Source organism: Pongo pygmaeus, chromosome 1 (genome assembly GCF_028885625.2).
Source record: "Pongo pygmaeus isolate AG05252 chromosome 1, NHGRI_mPonPyg2-v2.0_pri, whole genome shotgun sequence".
NCBI lineage: Eukaryota > Metazoa > Chordata > Mammalia > Primates > Hominidae > Pongo > Pongo pygmaeus.
In genome coordinates, this window is record NC_072373.2 from 129,498,215 (window position 1) to 129,516,164 (window position 17,950).

General features: G+C 39.8%; 1 protein-coding gene across 5 annotated transcripts in view; it reads right to left on the reverse strand.

Annotated features, from left to right (window-relative positions):
* Nucleotides 1-17,950, reverse strand: part of CDC14A (cell division cycle 14A) — a 176,352-nt gene that overhangs the window by 11,502 nt on the left and 146,900 nt on the right. For 3 of the 5 annotated variants that reach the window (XM_054474824.2, XM_054474795.1, XM_054474798.1), the window contains exons 12-15: nt 15,034-15,146; nt 13,920-13,967; nt 11,783-11,905; nt 10,535-11,061 (exon numbers count right to left, since the gene is read on the reverse strand). In XM_054474824.2, the coding sequence (XP_054330799.1) occupies nt 10,620-11,061; nt 11,783-11,905; nt 13,920-13,967; nt 15,034-15,146 (726 nt within the window). In that variant the 3' untranslated portion in view covers nt 10,535-10,619. Of the gene's footprint in view, nt 1-10,534; nt 11,062-11,782; nt 11,906-13,919; nt 13,968-15,033; nt 15,147-17,950 lie in introns of those variants that run through there. The other 2 variants (XM_054474809.2, XM_054474813.2) reach the window with 1 other exon arrangement.

Consider the following 17,950-nt stretch of genomic DNA (forward strand, 5'->3'; position numbering starts at 1 on the left):
ACATAAGAAACTGCCTGGCAGAAGCAGAAGGTTCATGCTCAGGAGTGGAGGGAAATGAGTTTGGAAAGCTGAAAAAGGCACTGAACGGCAAGCTGCAGAGACTGGACCTACTTCATGTCGAGACGGTATACTCCAAACTACCCTCTGTATGCATGTATGAAATATTTTTTAAAGATGAAGAAGAAAGAAAGGGCACAGCAGAAATTAAAAGCAAGATCAGCATCTTTGTGTCCCAGAAACAATCAAGACAGTGGTGGGACTCTGGCTACACAGCTGGAAGCCTGCAGAGGTGGCTAGGTGTTCCATTCATGTGGGTACATAGGTCAAAAGCCGCTGGCCTGAAATCAGGGGTGGAGTCAGGCTCTCCCACATGGGGAAGGAGGCTGAGAGAAATTGGGACCATTGCCCTCAGGCCAGGGCTGAGGTGGAGCCACATCCCTGCCTGAGAAGAAAGCCTGGGAGGAGCTCACCAAGAGATGGAAGCCTGGGTCACTAAGGTCTGTTTCTAGACTGAAAGGCCTAGATGATCAGGTAGAGCCAACAAGAAGGCCAGCAGATGAGGAGGGAAAAACAGAGAGAGAAAGAGGAGAGAAACACACAAACACTCCCATACCATCTGAACCTACCAACCAAATTCCCTAACACACAAGGCAAATGAACATTATGAGAACTGACAAAGTCTGCAACCACAAGGCAAACTCTCACAGGGTGAAATGCAAATAGCAAAGCAATATCAAAATGCCTTATCACCTGAGATCCTCCAGGTGAAAAAAAAAAAATATATATATATATATATACACACACACACACACACACACACACACACACATAAAAAGAATAAAAAGCCATAAAACAAAAACAGGCAGGCCCAAATTATAACAGATGGCTATCATAAGGATCAAATTAGAAATGCTGGAAAAGAAGCCGCCACACCGTCTGGGAAGTGAGGAGCGCCTCTGCCTGGCCACCCCGTCTAGGAGGTGAGGAGCGCCTCTGCCCGGCCGCCCAGTCTGGGAAGTGAGGAGCGCCTCTGCCCGGCCGCCCTGTCTGGGAGGTGAGGAGCGCCTCTGCCTGGCTGCCACCCGGTCTGGGAGGAAGTGAGGAGCGCCTCTGCCCGGGCGGCCCCGTCTGGGATGTGGGGAGCGCCTCTGCCCGGGCGGCCCCGTCTGGGATGTGGGGAGCGCCTCTGCCCGGGCGGCCCCGTCTGGGATGTGAGGAGCGCCTCTGCCCAGCCGCCCTGTCTGGGAGGTGTACCCAACAGCTCCGAAGAGACAGCGACCATCGGGAGCGGGCCATGAGGACGATGGCGGTTTTGTTGAAAAGAATGGGGGGAAGTGTGGGGAAAGGAAAGAGAGATCAGATTGTTGCTGTGTCTGTGTAGAAAGAGGTGGGCATAGGAGACTCCATTTTGTTCTGACTAGGAGAAATTCTTCTGCCTTGGGATGCTGTTGATCTATGGCCTTTCCCCCAGCCCTGTGCTCTCTGAAACATATGCTGTGTCAACTCAGGGTTAAATGGATTAAGGGCGGTGCGAGATGTGCTTTGTTAAACAGGTGCTTGAAGGCAGCGTGCTCTTTAAGAGTCATCACCACTCCCTAATCTCAAGTACCCAGGGGCACAAACACTGCAGAAGGCCGCAGGGTCCTCTGCCTAGGAAAACCAGAGACCTTTGTTCATGTGTTTATCTCCTGACCTTCTCTCCACTATTATCCTATGACCCTGCCGTATCCCCCTCTCCGAGAAACACCCAAGAACGATCAATAAATACTTCATAAATAAAAAAAATAAAATAAAATAAAAAATAAATAAATAAATAAAAGAAAAAAAAAAAGAAATGCTGGAAAAGAAATATACAGCCCCTGAAATCAAAGGTCAGTGGATTGGGGGATATACTCCAGAATGGACATACTAAAGAAAATTCACGAACTGAAAAATAATAGGAGGAATTCAATCAGAATACAGCTAGAGCTTAGGAACTGAAAAATATAAAACAGAAGGTAAGAAATACTGAGGACAGATTGAAAGACTCCAATATAAGTTTGGGGGCTATTGGCTGGGTGCAGTGGCTTATGCCTGTAATCCCAGCACTTTGGGAAGCTGAGGCAGGCAGATCACCTGAGGTAAGGAGTTTGAGACCATCCTGGCCAACATGGCAAAACCCCATCTCTACTAAAAATACAAAAATTAGCCAGGCGTGGTGGTGCACACCTGTAGTCCCAGCTACTCAGGAAGCTGAGGCAGGAGAATCACTTGAACCTGGGAGGTGGAGAATCTGGGAGGTGGAGGTTGCAGTGAGCCGAGATTGCACTCTAGCCTGGGTAACAGAGTGAGACTCCTTCTATTAAAAAAAAAAATTGTGGGGCTATTGCAAAAGGAGAAAATAAGGGGAATAAGGGGAAAGGCAGTAAAGCAATATCCAAAAAGATAGTGGAGCCGGGTGTGGTGGCTCCAGCCTGTAATCCCAGCAATTTGGGAAGCCAAAGCAGGAGGATCACTTGAGGCCAGGAATTTGAGACCAACCTGGGCAAAATAGCAAGACACTCTCTCTACAAAAAAAAAAAAAAAAGAAAAAAAAAAAGAAGGATGATGGTTGAGAATTTTCCATAACTAAAAAAGCAGCCCTAAGATTGAAAGTACACACTGACGCCAGGCAAGATAAATAATAATGAATCTGTATATACCTATATTATGGTGAAACTACAGAATTTCAGGAAAAAGAGGAAAAATCTTAAAATAATTGGTTTTATTCTTCAACCACAGAAGCTGTTAAACAAAGGCTTACATTAGGAAACTGGTATTTTAAGTGGATTCTGGCAGCAGTGCAAAAATAGAAAGGACCAGAAAAATGAGAGCAAATCAATTCCACCAGAAGATGCCTGCATGAAGTTTTTAATCTAGCGGAGGACAATGACTTGTATATATTTGTCTCACCTTGCTCTACCAAAAAAATACTAGGCTCATGCTAGACACTTACATAAATATTAGCTATAGCTTTATTAATTGGATAAGTTTCCATTTCATTTAATTTCAGTTTTTAAGATATGGGTTCTCTCTGTATTGCCTAGGCTGGTCTCAAACTCCTGACCTCAAGTGATCCTCCCACCTTAGCCTCCTAAAGTGCTAGGATTATAGTGTGAGCCATTGCACCTAGCCAGCTTTTATAGGTATATAAAAAGCACTTGCTTTCTTTTACTCCTAGCCAAAAAAATAAGACGCAAGATTAAAATAAGACTCTTTTCTATTGACCTAGTAGTATTATTGACACTACATAAAGTATAAAATTAAGCTGAACAACCAAGGCGATTCATAACTCTAATACATTGAGAATATAAATTAATCCTTACCTATTATATATTTCTGATCAACCTTATCACTTACAGCAAGTTTTATGTTTTCAAGTATTTTCAAATGTACAGTCAAAAACAGCTGACAGGCTTTATACAGAAAATTAACATAAACCACTATTTAACACTGGAAACTTAAATTATAGTTACATATATCTACAAATACTGCAAACATATAAACAGCTTATATGCATATTTAAAGGCATCATCTGAACCATGCTGACCTCATAACAATTTGATGCTTTGTCAAGTAACATTCTCAGGTCCCCTTGGGAAGGGAAAAAAAAAAATCACAATGTTGAATGAATGCCAAAGATGTGGTTCAATACTGAGATTCAGCTCATGTTCTTGATATGTAGTTGGTATCCCTTGGCTGAAAAATTACATCAAATCTAAAGCAATGCCACAACAAAGAGGAAGGATAAAAAACCACAGCAATGTAAATATACAACAAAAGGATAGAAAGCTAGTACTAATCTTTAACTGTAATAAATATTAACACCTAGTTAATATTTAATAATATTAATATGAATTAATAAATTAATATTGATATGGTTTGGATGTTTTATCCCCTCCAAATGTCCTGTTGAAATGTGACTCCAGTGTTGGAGGTGGGGCTAGCGGGAGGTACTTGGGTCATGGGAGTGGATCCTTCATGAATGGCTTGGTGCTGTCCTCCCAGTAATGAGTGAGTTCCCACTCTATGAGTTCACATGAGATCTGGTGGTTTAAAAGAGCCTCGCACATCCTCCCTCTCTCTTGTTCCCTCTTGCCATGTGATACACAAGATCCCCTTTTGCCTTCCACCATGATTGTAAGCTTCCTGAGGATTCACGCAAAGCCAAGCAGATTGTTGGTGCCATGCTCGTACAGCCCACAGAATTGTGAGCCAAATAAACCATTTTTCTTTATAAATTACCCAGCCTCAGGTATTTCTTCATAGCAACAAAAGCAGACAAATAAAAATGTCCTATTTAAAATCAGGACAAGATGACCAATTTTTAAAATGGAGAATAGGCAGAGGGAAAAGACAACAAGTTGATGTCGGGAAACACTACTACATACCACTGGAAAGTATCAGTACTTTACTGGGAATGGATATTCAAACAATCAATAAGTAGCTTATCACTGTCAGCACTAACATTATCCCAAAGTAAAAATGAACCATGCTTTAGTGCACTGCCAATCACTCAGATTTTCATCAAACTGGTTATTTTATAAAGCTAGATTCTAACATTTTGATCTCATTCCAGGTCCTACTTTAAGGACCAATAATTCCTTAAAATACATACATATTCTGCCTGATGTTAGAACACAGAAGGACTTAACCTGTTCATAGGCTACCAAGATTGTTCTTACATTGGTCAAATTTGAGGTGGAAAACATCCACACAGTTTTCATAACCAAAGAGCAGCATTAACCAACTGAGTATAAAAATGCTACTAACACTAGAAAAGAGAACTACATTTAAGCCAACTTCAACTGTCGTATAAGAATGCTGAGGGAAAGTAGGAAGCACACAATATTTCATTTCCATTTTGCTTTCAACTTTCAACCAAATGAGTATGTTAATTTTTAATTCCCTCCTGTGACCAGTACTGTGTTAGAAACCATGAACTATATAAGAACTTTTTGAAATGTCTGCAAAAGGAAGTTTAAATTTGGAGACAATTCTTACATACACAGACAATATGTAAACAAATATAGATGTTCATGTATGTAATAGCATACACGATAAAATAAAGTATTAATTATAGGGTGGATTCCACTTATTGGGGAGAGCTTCACAGAAGACATGGAAGGTAATATATGTCTTTATTTAAAGATGAGAAATTGGTAAGGAGAGCAGGGGGCTTCCAAGAAAGGGCTTCCTAAAGACTAGCAGTAGGCATGAACATTGTGGGAGAAGAAGACAAGAGAATAAGCAAGGTAAATGCTGGTGCAAAGATACAATACTACAGAAATGCAGTACAGAGGGCCTGAAAGCTCAGCAGAGAAAGTCAGTATTTATGTTCTAGCACTAAGGGACCACTGGTCATTTCTGAACAGGGAAATAAGATGTTGAAATCTATATCTCTTATCTGGCAATGCTTTAAAGCAGGGGTTGGCAAACTGCAGCTCACTATCCAAATGCAACCCACTACCTATTTCTGTTAATAAAGTTTTATTTAATATAGCCACAACTTTCGTTTATGTATTGAGTTGAATAGTTGGGACACAAAGCTAAAAATCTTTACTATCTGGCCCTTTACAGAAAAAGTTTGCCAACCCTACTTTAAAGTAGGAATTAAAGGTGGAAAGAGACAAGTTGGGAAGATCATCAAAGACTCAAACACAACAGGGATGAGGAAGCAACTGAATGGAGAAGAAAGGAAAAATTCCAAGAGACAATGGCACCACTGATATTACCTACAACCTTCACTATAAGACTATCCCTGCAAATGTTTGATGATTAAGATAGAAGAGTGCATAACAAAGCTTATTACAGGCTATAATAAGTTTCACTTATTTGTATAGTTTTATTACTAAAGCTATAGAGCATTCATTCATTTAACCATCCATCATTTTATCCAATCAACAAATACTTAATGAGTGCCTAATATATGCCATGCACAGGGCATATAACTATAAAAACCAGAGGCACCATCCCTGCCCTCACAAAGCATATAGTCTAGTGGATGATGCAAATTCTGAGTGAAAAAGAGTATTCTGATTTAGACCAAGGTGGGATGTAGAGCGGCTTATGGGAGAAGCAACATGAACTAACTCAGAGTTGGGGGTCAGGTAAGGTCAATGTGGATGACTAATAATCCAGTGATTAAGTGTCATAAAAATAAAGCATAGCAAATATTCAAGACAGATACCACAAGTAATTTCAATTTAATAAAATACTTCCACCCCACCTACACCATAATCACATGTCCCTCATTTCTTAAGCATTTGAAAACTCCTCTGAGTGTCAGGGAGTGAAACTCATTTTTTACAGTAAGTGGGTCAACAAAAATGTTAACCTTGTGTGTGTGCATTGCACAGGGCAGTAGAAACTGCAAGACTAGCAAAAGAGGACAAATTAATAAAAATAAAATCTGACTGTTCCTCAGCATTCTGTCACAACCATAAGGAATCCTTAACATTTGTTCTTGTTTTCTGTGTTAAACGATTTAATGACAGAATAAGGAAATCATTTTTACATTTTTCTGGGGGCTGAACTGCTGCAAAAAGTGAGTGAGCAATTGCAGCTTTCAAAAGAGGTGCTAATTGTAGCTTTTGAAATATTAGATTCCCTCTAAATACCCATCACCCCCATCCCCTAAGAGTTTCTGGGTCTTTCTTAAAGGTTCTGGGAGGATATTGTCATGCAGACTTCATTTTCCCACCTAAGAATTTTAAAACATTTTTATTGAGTGATTTTCCTAGTTCTTCAAGTCTCCTAATCTCACATCTTCAGAAGTACTAGAACTAGAAGTATGATCCTATTTAGACAATAAACCCAGTATAATTAGACAAGCTGCACTGGACCATAAACAAAAATAACTCATAATCTATCTTATTCCACACAAAGTGGGAATTTTCATCATAATTTATCTTTTTGACCACAAGTTAGCAGAAGTAGGACTTGGAGCTTTCCCTCTCACAGGAGGTTTTCTAAGCAAAGTTAAAGGGGGGAAGGTCTGCTACAAAGACCTGCTGCTTCTTACTTCCAGGGAGGGTGAGAGGGAGGAAAATGTTGTGTTGATAATTCTATTTATAAATGCTTTTCTTTACAATAAGATCATAAATTTAGGAGGGAGGAGAAGGGAAGTGGCAGCAACTGCCCACACAGACTATTACTTAAATTGAATTATTTAAAAATCACTCTATTCTAGCCAGAAGAGGGACGAGGAGGAGGAGAAGTGAAAAGAAATAACAAAATATGGAACGAGACCCAAATCAAGTTATGTAAACATCATTAGGGGAGATTAATAATTGTCTAAAGAATGCCCCCATGGTTCTACCAGCAAAGAGGAAAACAAAAAAGTAGAACATTATTCTTGTCAAGCTACCAATGCTACTGGCATTCAGCTAGAAATGTGGATTACACAATACCTTTACGTATGTAATCTGCAAGGTATTTACATAGTCATGCATCACTTAATGACAAAGATACATTCTGAGAATGCATCCTTAGGCAATTTCATTGCTGTGTACACGATAGAGTGCACTTATACAAACCTAGATGGTAGAACCTGCTACACACCTAAGCTAAATGGTATAGCCTATTGCTTCTAGGCTGCAAACCTGTACAGCATGTTACTCTACTGAATATTGCAGGCAACTATAACACAATGGTAAGTATGTGTGTCTAAACATACCTAAGCATAGAAAATATACAGTAAAAATATGGTATAAAAGATTTAAAAATTGTACACCTGTAAAGGGTACTTACCATGGATAGAGCTTGCAGGATGGGAAGTTGCTCTGGGTGAGTCAGTGGGTGAGTAGTGAGTGAACATGAAGGCCTAGGGCATTACTGAACACTACTGTAGACTTTATAAACGCTGTACACTTAGGTTATACTAAATCTATATTAAAAATTTTTCTTTCATCAATAATCAATTAACCTTAGCTTACTGTAACATTTTTATTTTATAAACTTGTTTTAACTTTTGACTCTTTTGTAATAATACTTAGTTTACTATTTTTTAATTTTTTTATCAACTCCCAATCGCTTGAAATTAACACTTAAAATAAGCATTGTATGTGTAACTGTACCAAGTATTTTCTTCCTTTACATCCTTATCCTATATTTTTTTATTTTAAATATTTTTAGTATTTACTTTCTAAATTTTTTATTTAAAATGAAGACACAAACACACACATTAGCCTGGGCCTACACCTGGTCAAGATAATCAATATCACTGTCTTCCACCTCCACACCTTGTCCCATTGGAAGGTCTTCAGCAGCAGTAACACATGGAGCTGTCATTTCTTATAACAACAATGCCTTCTTCTGGAATACCTCCTGAAGGACCTGCCTGAAGCTTACAGTTAACTTTTGTTTTAATAAGGAGAAGGTGTATACTCTAAAATAATGGTATAAAGTACAGTACAGTATATACATAGGCCAGTAACAGGTATTTATTATCAAGTATTATGCACTGTACATAATTGTATTGCTAGACATTTATATGGCTGCAGCACAGTAGGTCTGTCTACACCAGCATCACCACAACACATGAGTACTGCAGTTATAACCCTACGAGGGCTACGACGTCACTAGGCTATAGGAATTTTTCAGCTCCATTATAATCTTATGGGACCACTATTGTATACGTGGTCTGTTATTGACCAAAACATCATTAGGCAGCACATGACTGTATGATTATCTATATATCTCTAGCACTTTTTCTGAAAATGGAAAGATCTGCATTCTGATCCAAAAGAAGAGGCTGATCCACAATCAGTATGTGAAAATGCTGACTGAACTCAATGCCTGCTGGAAAGTATATGATTTATAAATATAGTTGGGAAAATGTAAATATATTATCTTTTTACATCTAATCCTTAGTTACACGTATTTAAGTTTTTATGATACCTATACACCCAATTTATATAGTGGGATCATGGGATCAGAATCAGATTAAGGGGTAGATGGGCTGGCAATTTCCTGGGACCCTAACCTGTAAAGGAATCTAAACTAATGCCAAGGCCAAGCATGGTAGCTCATGCCTGTAAAATCGGACAGGGAAAATCTCAGATATGCCTGGCTCCTCTTAGGGAATGGGTTGAGAGTGGACAGAGAGGGAAAACATTTTAAAAGAGGTCTGAGGTAGGGACAGGAGTAGTAATGAATCATCTAATGCATCCACACATGAACACACACACATACTGCATTCTCATGTTAGAAAACATCCTCATCCTCATGGTTTCTTTCTTTTTTTTTGAGAGTCTCGCTCTGTCACCCAGGCTGGTGTGCCGTGGCATGATCTTGGCTCACTGCAGCTTCCACCTCCCAGGTTCTAAGGGATTCTCCTGCCTTACAGTAGCTGGGATTACAGGTGCACACCACCACACCCAGCTAATTTTGTATTTTTGGTAGAGACGGGGTTCCACCATGTTGGTTAGGCTGGTCTCGAACTCCTGACCTCAGGTGATCCACCAGCCTTGGCCTCCCAAAGTGCTGGGATTATAGGCCTGACTGTGCCTGGCCCATCCTCATGGTTTCTAAACTGTCAACTAAAGAAAGTAGATGTCATTAAGGATGAACCATGGGGCTCCTGTTTTGCTGAGTGGGCCATACGCAACACACTGCCACCAGCACCTTTCCTCTTCCTCTCTTCTCTACAGAAGCAGCCACTACCTAGATGGTGGCTGAGGAAGTGTTTCAAGAATAGCAAGTGTGAAGGGACACCAGGCCAGAGCCTTCCAAGACACCCAGGGCTTGTTCATGCCCTGAGTACAATCAGTGTTGCAACACTGTATGTATATGTACCATGCTTCATATTTCCTTAATACATAGGATTGATTTCTCCTTCCTAATTGTCCTCGTTCCTCTCAAGTCGAAACTCACATTCCTATAGATCTCAATACCCCTAGAGGCAATCAAAACAGGTTATTAAAGTAATTCATAATAGGAGTTTACCAACAGAGTTTACCTTACCAGGCACTGTTGATTGTTAAAGAGAGCTTGGTAACCTAAACAGAGATCTCATTGGTAAGATGTGTTTGGAGGTCTTCCCACCTTTCTCTAGAAGAGTGCTGGCTACTTTTAAACACCTTCCTGATACTCTGCTTGCTCCCCACCTTGCATCCCAGGTACCTACCCATAAGCCCTTCTTAGAAACATCTTCCACTTGCCACTTATTTTATTCTGGGTCAGTTCCTTGCAGGAGGTGAAATATTCAAGGACCTAATGCTTAGTTCTAGGAAGATACTGTTCATTCAGCACCTTCCACATTTCAATACTCCAAAATTAATTCACTGATATATGATGCAGAAAAAGCCATAATTCCCCAAACCAGCACACCCCCAGCAAATGCTATCCACTGTATGAATCAGCTCCTGGCTTAGCACCAGATATTCAGAGTGATTGGAAACATAACTGAAAAGTAACTGAAGTCAACAATGCCCATAATCAAAAGAATGAAAGCTATTTCCCTTTTAAGAGAAACTAGTTGGGGGTAGGAAGAAAAAGAAGGAAGGAAGAAAACCCAGTTGCAACTTGGCGTTTACTTGAAGAGGAGCTAGCAGAATGTAGTGCATAGACAGTTTCACAGCACAGAGGGAAGGCATCGCTCAGAAGGCTTCCTTGGCGCTATTAAATTTCTTTGGTGGCAGCCTCGGCTGGGAAGGCAAGACACAGAAGTTGCATTCAGGACCAGGAGGTGGTGTCTGTGAACTTACAGGGATAGAACGACTCAGGAATCTCGCTGAAGAAGAAGAAAGCCCGGTGTAGGAGGGTCGGAGGATGGTGGTGTGCTCCTCTGTCTTGGCATTGTGGGGGCCTGGGGGGCTGTTCAGGTTGCCCCCATTGCTGTTGCTGCTGCTGTTGTACTGATTGTTGTTGAGCTCAGGGTAATTTCTGATAGTTGGCTGGGAGCTGCCATTCAAGAGGTTGGTAAACGGGCTGGCTGTGAAGCCTGCCTTAGAAGATGAGGAGGTCTTTTTGTTCTCTGGATCATCTGTTGCAGCATTCAAGTTCCCTAGAGAACTGGCTAGCCGAGAGTTTATGGAAAAGCTGAATGGAAAACACAAGTGAGGAGGGAAAAAACAGACAACAATGTACAATCACACAGAGCTCATGTTTCTGAAACACATACTCATGACATTAGGGGAACGTGATGAAGATGAATCTGATCAATGTGAATGATGTCAGAATGGCTTCTTCATCACCCTTGCTGTTATGATAATATGTAGCCTTGAGTTATACATATGAAGTTGCTTTGTCAAAAGCAGTTAACTAGGACCCAAGAAACTGGCTAAAACACTTTGACTACAGATCTTGAAATAGAACATCACGAAGTTTTATTTACCCTGGGGTGGGAAGTAAAGGAAAAGGGCCATGTAAGGGGAGCGTTAAAAGCAGACTTAAGTACATATTCAATCATATGACTACATCAAACATCCCTACCCATTTTGGTTAGTTCTCCCTTGCCTATATGTGTCAGCTGAGAAATGACAATATCATTTGTATATACAACTGAACTCCATTTTCTGGATCACACTAAGCCAGCTGCTCACTCTCTAGAAGAAGAACACACTCTGCACCATTCCCTCCACAACCTTGTCTCCTGCCTTCCCAAGTCAGGAACGGAAGCCCCAGAACATCACAGGGTCTTCCGTGGTTTCTCCTCTTCTCCCTTGTCCCCTCCTCTGACGAAACTGCAGCTAAACTCATCGCTTGCTGTAAGCTTCCTTTACCTCAAACCAGCATCTTAGAAGAGGGAGAGAAAAATTACCTTCTTACAGTGGCGCCTGAAGACAAAGAGGTTCTGTTGATCCTCTTGGCCGTTGCTGAAGGGGACAGTGCCATTTTTGATGTCTTCAAAGTAGGTGCAGATCCTTGCAGGGATGAACTTAATCTTTGTGGAGAAAAATGGCAAAGTGTCACAATAAAGTAGTCTTATCTTAAACATTCAGCAACTAACTAGGACAAGATAAATTAATCAATCTTAAAGATATCATGACAGGTCCTAATAGTGATGACAGCAGTGGCAGCCAACACAGCGCTAACTCCGCCAGGCACTGTTCTGAGAACCTTAAATACGTCAGCTCAGCTTGCCCTCACAACAACCCTATGAAGTAGCTAATATCGCTGTCCTTATTTTACAAGTGAGGAAACAAAAACACAGAGTAAAAGTTCCTCATCCAGTCACTCAGTTAGTGAATAGCAGACCTGGGATTCAAACCCAGGAGTCAAAGTCCTGCTCTTAGCCATGATCCTTCTTCCTGGGTCACTGCCCTTCTTTGCCACTGGTATTCATTCCTCAGCACAACCTTAGATTCCACTTCTTATATTTCAAATCCATCCTCTCCTTTTCACCCTGCAAACTACCCTAGGCAAGGCCATCTTTATTTCTTATCCTTGACTATGAGTGGCATCTTTTAATCTTATTCCTAAACAATTCAAATTGTGAATAGCCTTCAGTGAATCATGTCACTTCACTGTTTAAATCATTTCATCTTTCCTCTGTGCCCATAAGCCTATAGAAACTCTTTGGCTTGGCTTACACAACCCCTCCAAAATCTGGACAGGTCCTTCCTTCCACACTTTCCCACTGGACATCTCTATTCCAGCCACATAAAAATGCCTTGAGTTCTCTGAATGGGTAGCATCCACACATTTGTCCAGTTTGCACAGACTATTTTCCCTGCCAGGGCATTTTCTCATCTCCTTCCCATCCTCTAACTCTTATCTTCCATCTCCATTTGACCCACTTCTATCACACTTAGCCTTTAATGGTCCAATCAGCTGTTACCTCATCAAGCAAGCCTTCTCTGAGTTCCCAAGCAATATATGTTTCATCATATATTCTCATAGTAAATCACAGCTCTTATACCATATTGCATCATCTGATATTTGTCTATCTCCGTTACTTGATATAAGCTCCTTGAGGGCAAAGACTTCTCTCTCATTTCAATTCCCAGTGGCTAGCACAATGCTGGATTCTGAGCAGGTGCTCAATAAATATTTGCCAAGTGGACAAAAAGGAAAAACTGACTCAAATCTGGAGAGCCAGGGCCCAGTCATAATCTTAATACCAAATCTGTTTGATCCTAGATAAATCATTTAATATAGCTGAACTCTGTTTTCCTCTCTGCTAGAGAAAAGCTTATTTACTTGTACTCTTTCCTTCATTATCCACCCTCCAAACAGCAGCTTAAGCTCATGTTTTGCCTCCAAACTAAAAATGGAAAAAGTTCTACAAAGAAGCGATTCAAGCTTCTCCAGAAGCTCCAGAAGCTTAAGCCCTCTTAGAACTGCCCTCACTAAACAGTCCTAAACCTAAGAATGAATAAGAACCAGCAGATGAAGAGCTTCTTTCCCCTATTTCATCAACACTCTTGGGCAAACATCTCTACTGCTCTCACCAAGTGCCATACCGGATCGTGGTACCACTCCAGGAGGTTTCAGGGGACATTTTTCCACAGAACAAAACTAGTGTTCCCTCTTGAAAAGGAAGGTAGAAAAGAAAATAAGACTAGAAAATAAAGGAGGGGAACAAATGCACGCTGATTTTAAAGGGAAAGAGGACCAATAAAAATGAGAACAATTTAAGCTAGATCTATCACTAGATCGAAAGGAGAGATGCAGAGCACCTGTAGTTTCTTAGAGACCCCCACAATGTGCTAAGAGCACAAAATACATTGATGTCCCTACCACCACCACACAGCTCTGTGGGCATGCCAGCAAAAAAAAAATCCTTTTCATGGTGAGCATTAAAAATAAGGCATAAACAATATGGAACAGAAAGGAAGCAATTTAAAAAGCAAAAAGCTGTGTACAGTTGATTTTCGTGTTTGAGGCTTGGGAAACATGGCTAAAAGGAGGCATATATTTACAAGCTACTAGACATTCAACCTCATTGGCAGTACCTGAAAGGCTGGGACACTGCTCTCGGGTGTCCTTTTGTATCATCCGATCTGCAGAAATCAAAGACAGATGCTCACATATCACCGGGCCACACGTTTTCACAAAGACCACAAGGCACATCAAATGGTATCAAACTGGTAAAAATATTAAATTAGCAAAAGGGAGAAACCTTGCAAATGGATATTAGATTACCCAGAACCAGGCTTGCTATTCCCTTTTCTCATAATACTGCAGAAAATGATATCCTCATCTTTGAGCAATATGAACCTTTATTCTTTAGATCAGGAACTCAGTAAAGACCCAATCTGACTACAGTGTTATAGTTTCTCCCAGATTACACATGAAAACTAAATTCCCTGTGAATCTGTTTGGTGTTTACCATACCGAAAAAACATCCTTCTGCTATGTGTGTCTCTTATTTATAAGTCAAAAAAATGTTGCTGCTTCCCATTATGTTAATTTGTGGCCTTGCCACCCAGTATATTGTAATTTTTAAAAATGATGATATTTACAAATGTTTGCGCCTTTTGATTCCCCTTTTTTTAAACCCAATCTGAACTATCAGCAGGTTTCAAATGTTGTGATCAGAAGTCAAGTCCCATCATTGATTCTGGTGAGTAGTTTGAGACTTCAAAGCCAAGATGGCTTATAACTTTACAGGCACAGGTAAGAATTACTTATTCAATTTTCAAAAATAGAAGGTAAAGCTGAGGAACTAGCTTAGATTGCCAGAGACTGGCATACAGTACTTTTATATACACTATGAGTCAATACAAAAGCCTCAGCACACCTGTGAGGATCCAACACAGGACAAGAAACTCATTCACAGCAGAAGGGGAGAAATCCAAACGGAATTTGAAACAGAGTCCCAGAGATAACTGCTTTGCATCTTAAAGTAGAACTCCAGAGACTGAGATGTAGCAGTTGCTTTCAATAAACTTCTAAACTTTAGCTACTCCCAACAGTGATAAAATAATTAATAAACAACACAAAATAGTAAACTTAGTATTTGTAGAACAAAATTCAAAAGAGAAGATTACAGACTAAAGAGAAGATGAAATGTTCTATTCACAAAAGGAAATGCACTATGAATTGAAGTGTTTAAAACAGATCTACCTAAATGCACAGGATGGTGAGGTACGTGGCTGTCTCTGACTTTTTAAGGCACGTAGTTTGTCTCCCTGGGTTATACCATTTTTCATTTCCACATCATCATCTTCTAAGTTATTCTGGAAAAAAATACACGTTCCATAGAAAGGTCAAAATTTGGCTTTATATAGGTTTCTTAACAGATTACATGTATAGATACATTTTATACAGATTATCTTAATATAGATTAAGTCACTAAAGGCACTATGAATCAGCATTGTCAAAGTTTACACAAAAGAACACTCGACTATTTGCCAGTTCAACAGGCAACAAGTCAAATTCCAAATCAAAGAAGCATGGGAATAGATGTAGTAGAATATACAGGGAGCTGTTTGTTACACTGGACAGCAACAGAGGAGACTCTCCTGCAGACACGATCATACGTTGGAATATAGCCTAGATACAGAAGGGCCCACAGATGCAGTACAAATATGTTTTTAGATACTACCAGGAGCCATCACTGCAAATTCCATAACTTGTTTACAAAAATACAAGATTACTTTAGGATATCTATACAGTAAGTTATTAACACAGTAATCATGTAACACTAGTAAAAGCACACAAGCCCTTTTCAGAAGGATTTAAAGGACCATGTTCACCAGATCTTTCCTTCTGAAATAACTCTTTATAGTTTGAAAAACAGAAGTACCATGCTAGTCTCTTCAAATGCTAGTCTCTTCAATAGCCCTGATGCAGGGGGAGGCACTGGTACCCTTAATTTATCAATGAAAAAAGGACATACTCATGGAAGTTAGGAATATTGCCCAAGCTCCCATAAACTCTTAATGACCTTCGTATGACTTCAAAATTAGATTTCTTGTCCCAAGACGCAATGTTCTTTCTAAAATATATGCCATAGCACACTGTCATTGCACCAGTGAAGACTGTATTTTGCCTTTTTTCCTCAGTTGAAAAATCAAAGTGCTGGGATTTGCTAAAATCCCTCCCAGCCATAATAGTCCCCTCCCCTATTTAAAACTAGAACTCTTGTTTGATGAAAAATGTACTTCCATCAGTCACATTTGAGTCATTTCTCATCGCAATACCTCCTCAATCCCTGCCACCTATGTTGGGTTCCACAGGTAACCCTCAGACTCAGTAAAAAGACCAAACCTCACCATCACATCTCCGAGTTTAAAAAAGAAATAAAGAAATGCAAAGCATAAGGCCAGTGGGAAAGAAAGAATAAGGACAAAAGCTTCCTAGAGGCAATCCCTTAAAGAATGGGTACAAGTGACACAGCCCAAGATCCCAGGAAAGGTCGTCCTGCCCAAGAAGAATACCAGCTCAACAGTCACAGGATCATGGAGTCTTCATGACAGACGGTTTTCTTAGAGTCTCAAGTTGCACTTCTAAAAAATCTCCAGGAATCAGTTTTACCATTCAATTCTATCCATACAACCCCAATGGGGGAGGAACTTGTTACCATCAGAAGAAGCCTGCAAGAACAGAAATCAGGAAAGTCTGACAGCTAGGCTTGCCAGTGGGATGGTGCACCTGAGAAGGTGAGCTTAGCTTCACTAGGCTGCAGTAAGCACTCAACGTGCTGGGATGTTAGCAGTTACTTAGCACAGAGCCAGAGTTTCCTGAATATGAGGTGAGGCCAAAAAATACATAGGCCCTCATGAGAATGGCCAAGAAAGTTTCTAGGAGGACCTGACAGAATCCATGCCACAATCAGTTTCATTGTCAACTGGGTGCTTTTGTACCAGGAAAGCTTATTTGTTCCTCCATCTAGGAGGATCTTTATGTTTCCCACTAGAAACACCTTCAAAATTCTAAATATAAAATGATTCTCAACCTGTAATTCTAAAGTTCAACCTTTCAGGTAAGTATAAAGGTAAAACAGATATAAAAATTTACCTCCCATACAATCTTTCTGAGAAAACTATTACAGGATATGCTCTTCAGGAAAAAAGGAAAGATGACATGAGATCCAAGAAAATTAGGGATCTAACCAAAGAATATGAAGAAGAGTTATAAAATCAGACTATATAGTTCTGATCCTAGGACTTCACACACACACACACACACACATACACACACACACACATACACACACACACACATACACACACACACACACACACACACACACACACAGCAGGGCTAAGAACAATCAGTCCAAGTTAGAAGGGAAAAATGTCTTCAGGAAAAGAATGGAATTAGAATGGAATTTTGCTGTGTTGAAATTTTGAAAAAATTTAAAATTGTTTGGCACAACTTTTTAAAGCATTATCTTTTCCTAAATGCATAGAAAACTATGCAAATTTAAAAAGGCAATTAAGTCTAGGACAAACAAAGAGAGCGTCAAAAAAGAAAACAGTTATAGTGTACTACTAAGCTCAACCGTGAACAATATTTACATAGTAATAATGTGCACATTATTTGATTTAACGAATATAGTTATATTGGGAAGTGGTGGTGACAGTGAGCTAGAAGAGCTGCATCCTGTCTACAACAACCAGGAGACAATAGAAAAATGTCCAAAATTGATCAATTAAAAAACAGCAACATAGGCAAAGTATTTATAATAGAAATATGGCACTAAAAATAATAGTATAATTTTCCTAGAGGTTTCCCCCTTTGGAAGTGGGTCCAGAGATACAGAAAGGTGAGAAAGGAGACTGATATTTTTTGTTGCTAGAATTCAACACTTCTTGATATTTTTTAAGCTGTGATCATATATTGCTTGAAAAGAATAAAAGCATTTTAAAAGATATACAGTTAAACAGAAAATTAAATAACAGTACATTTTAAATTATAATTACATGTATTTTTCTCTCATTCTATTGTGAATCTTAAAGGTCAAATATTTCTGTAAATTATGATACATCTCAAAATCAGAAAACAACAAAAATACTACAATACACAGCCATGCACT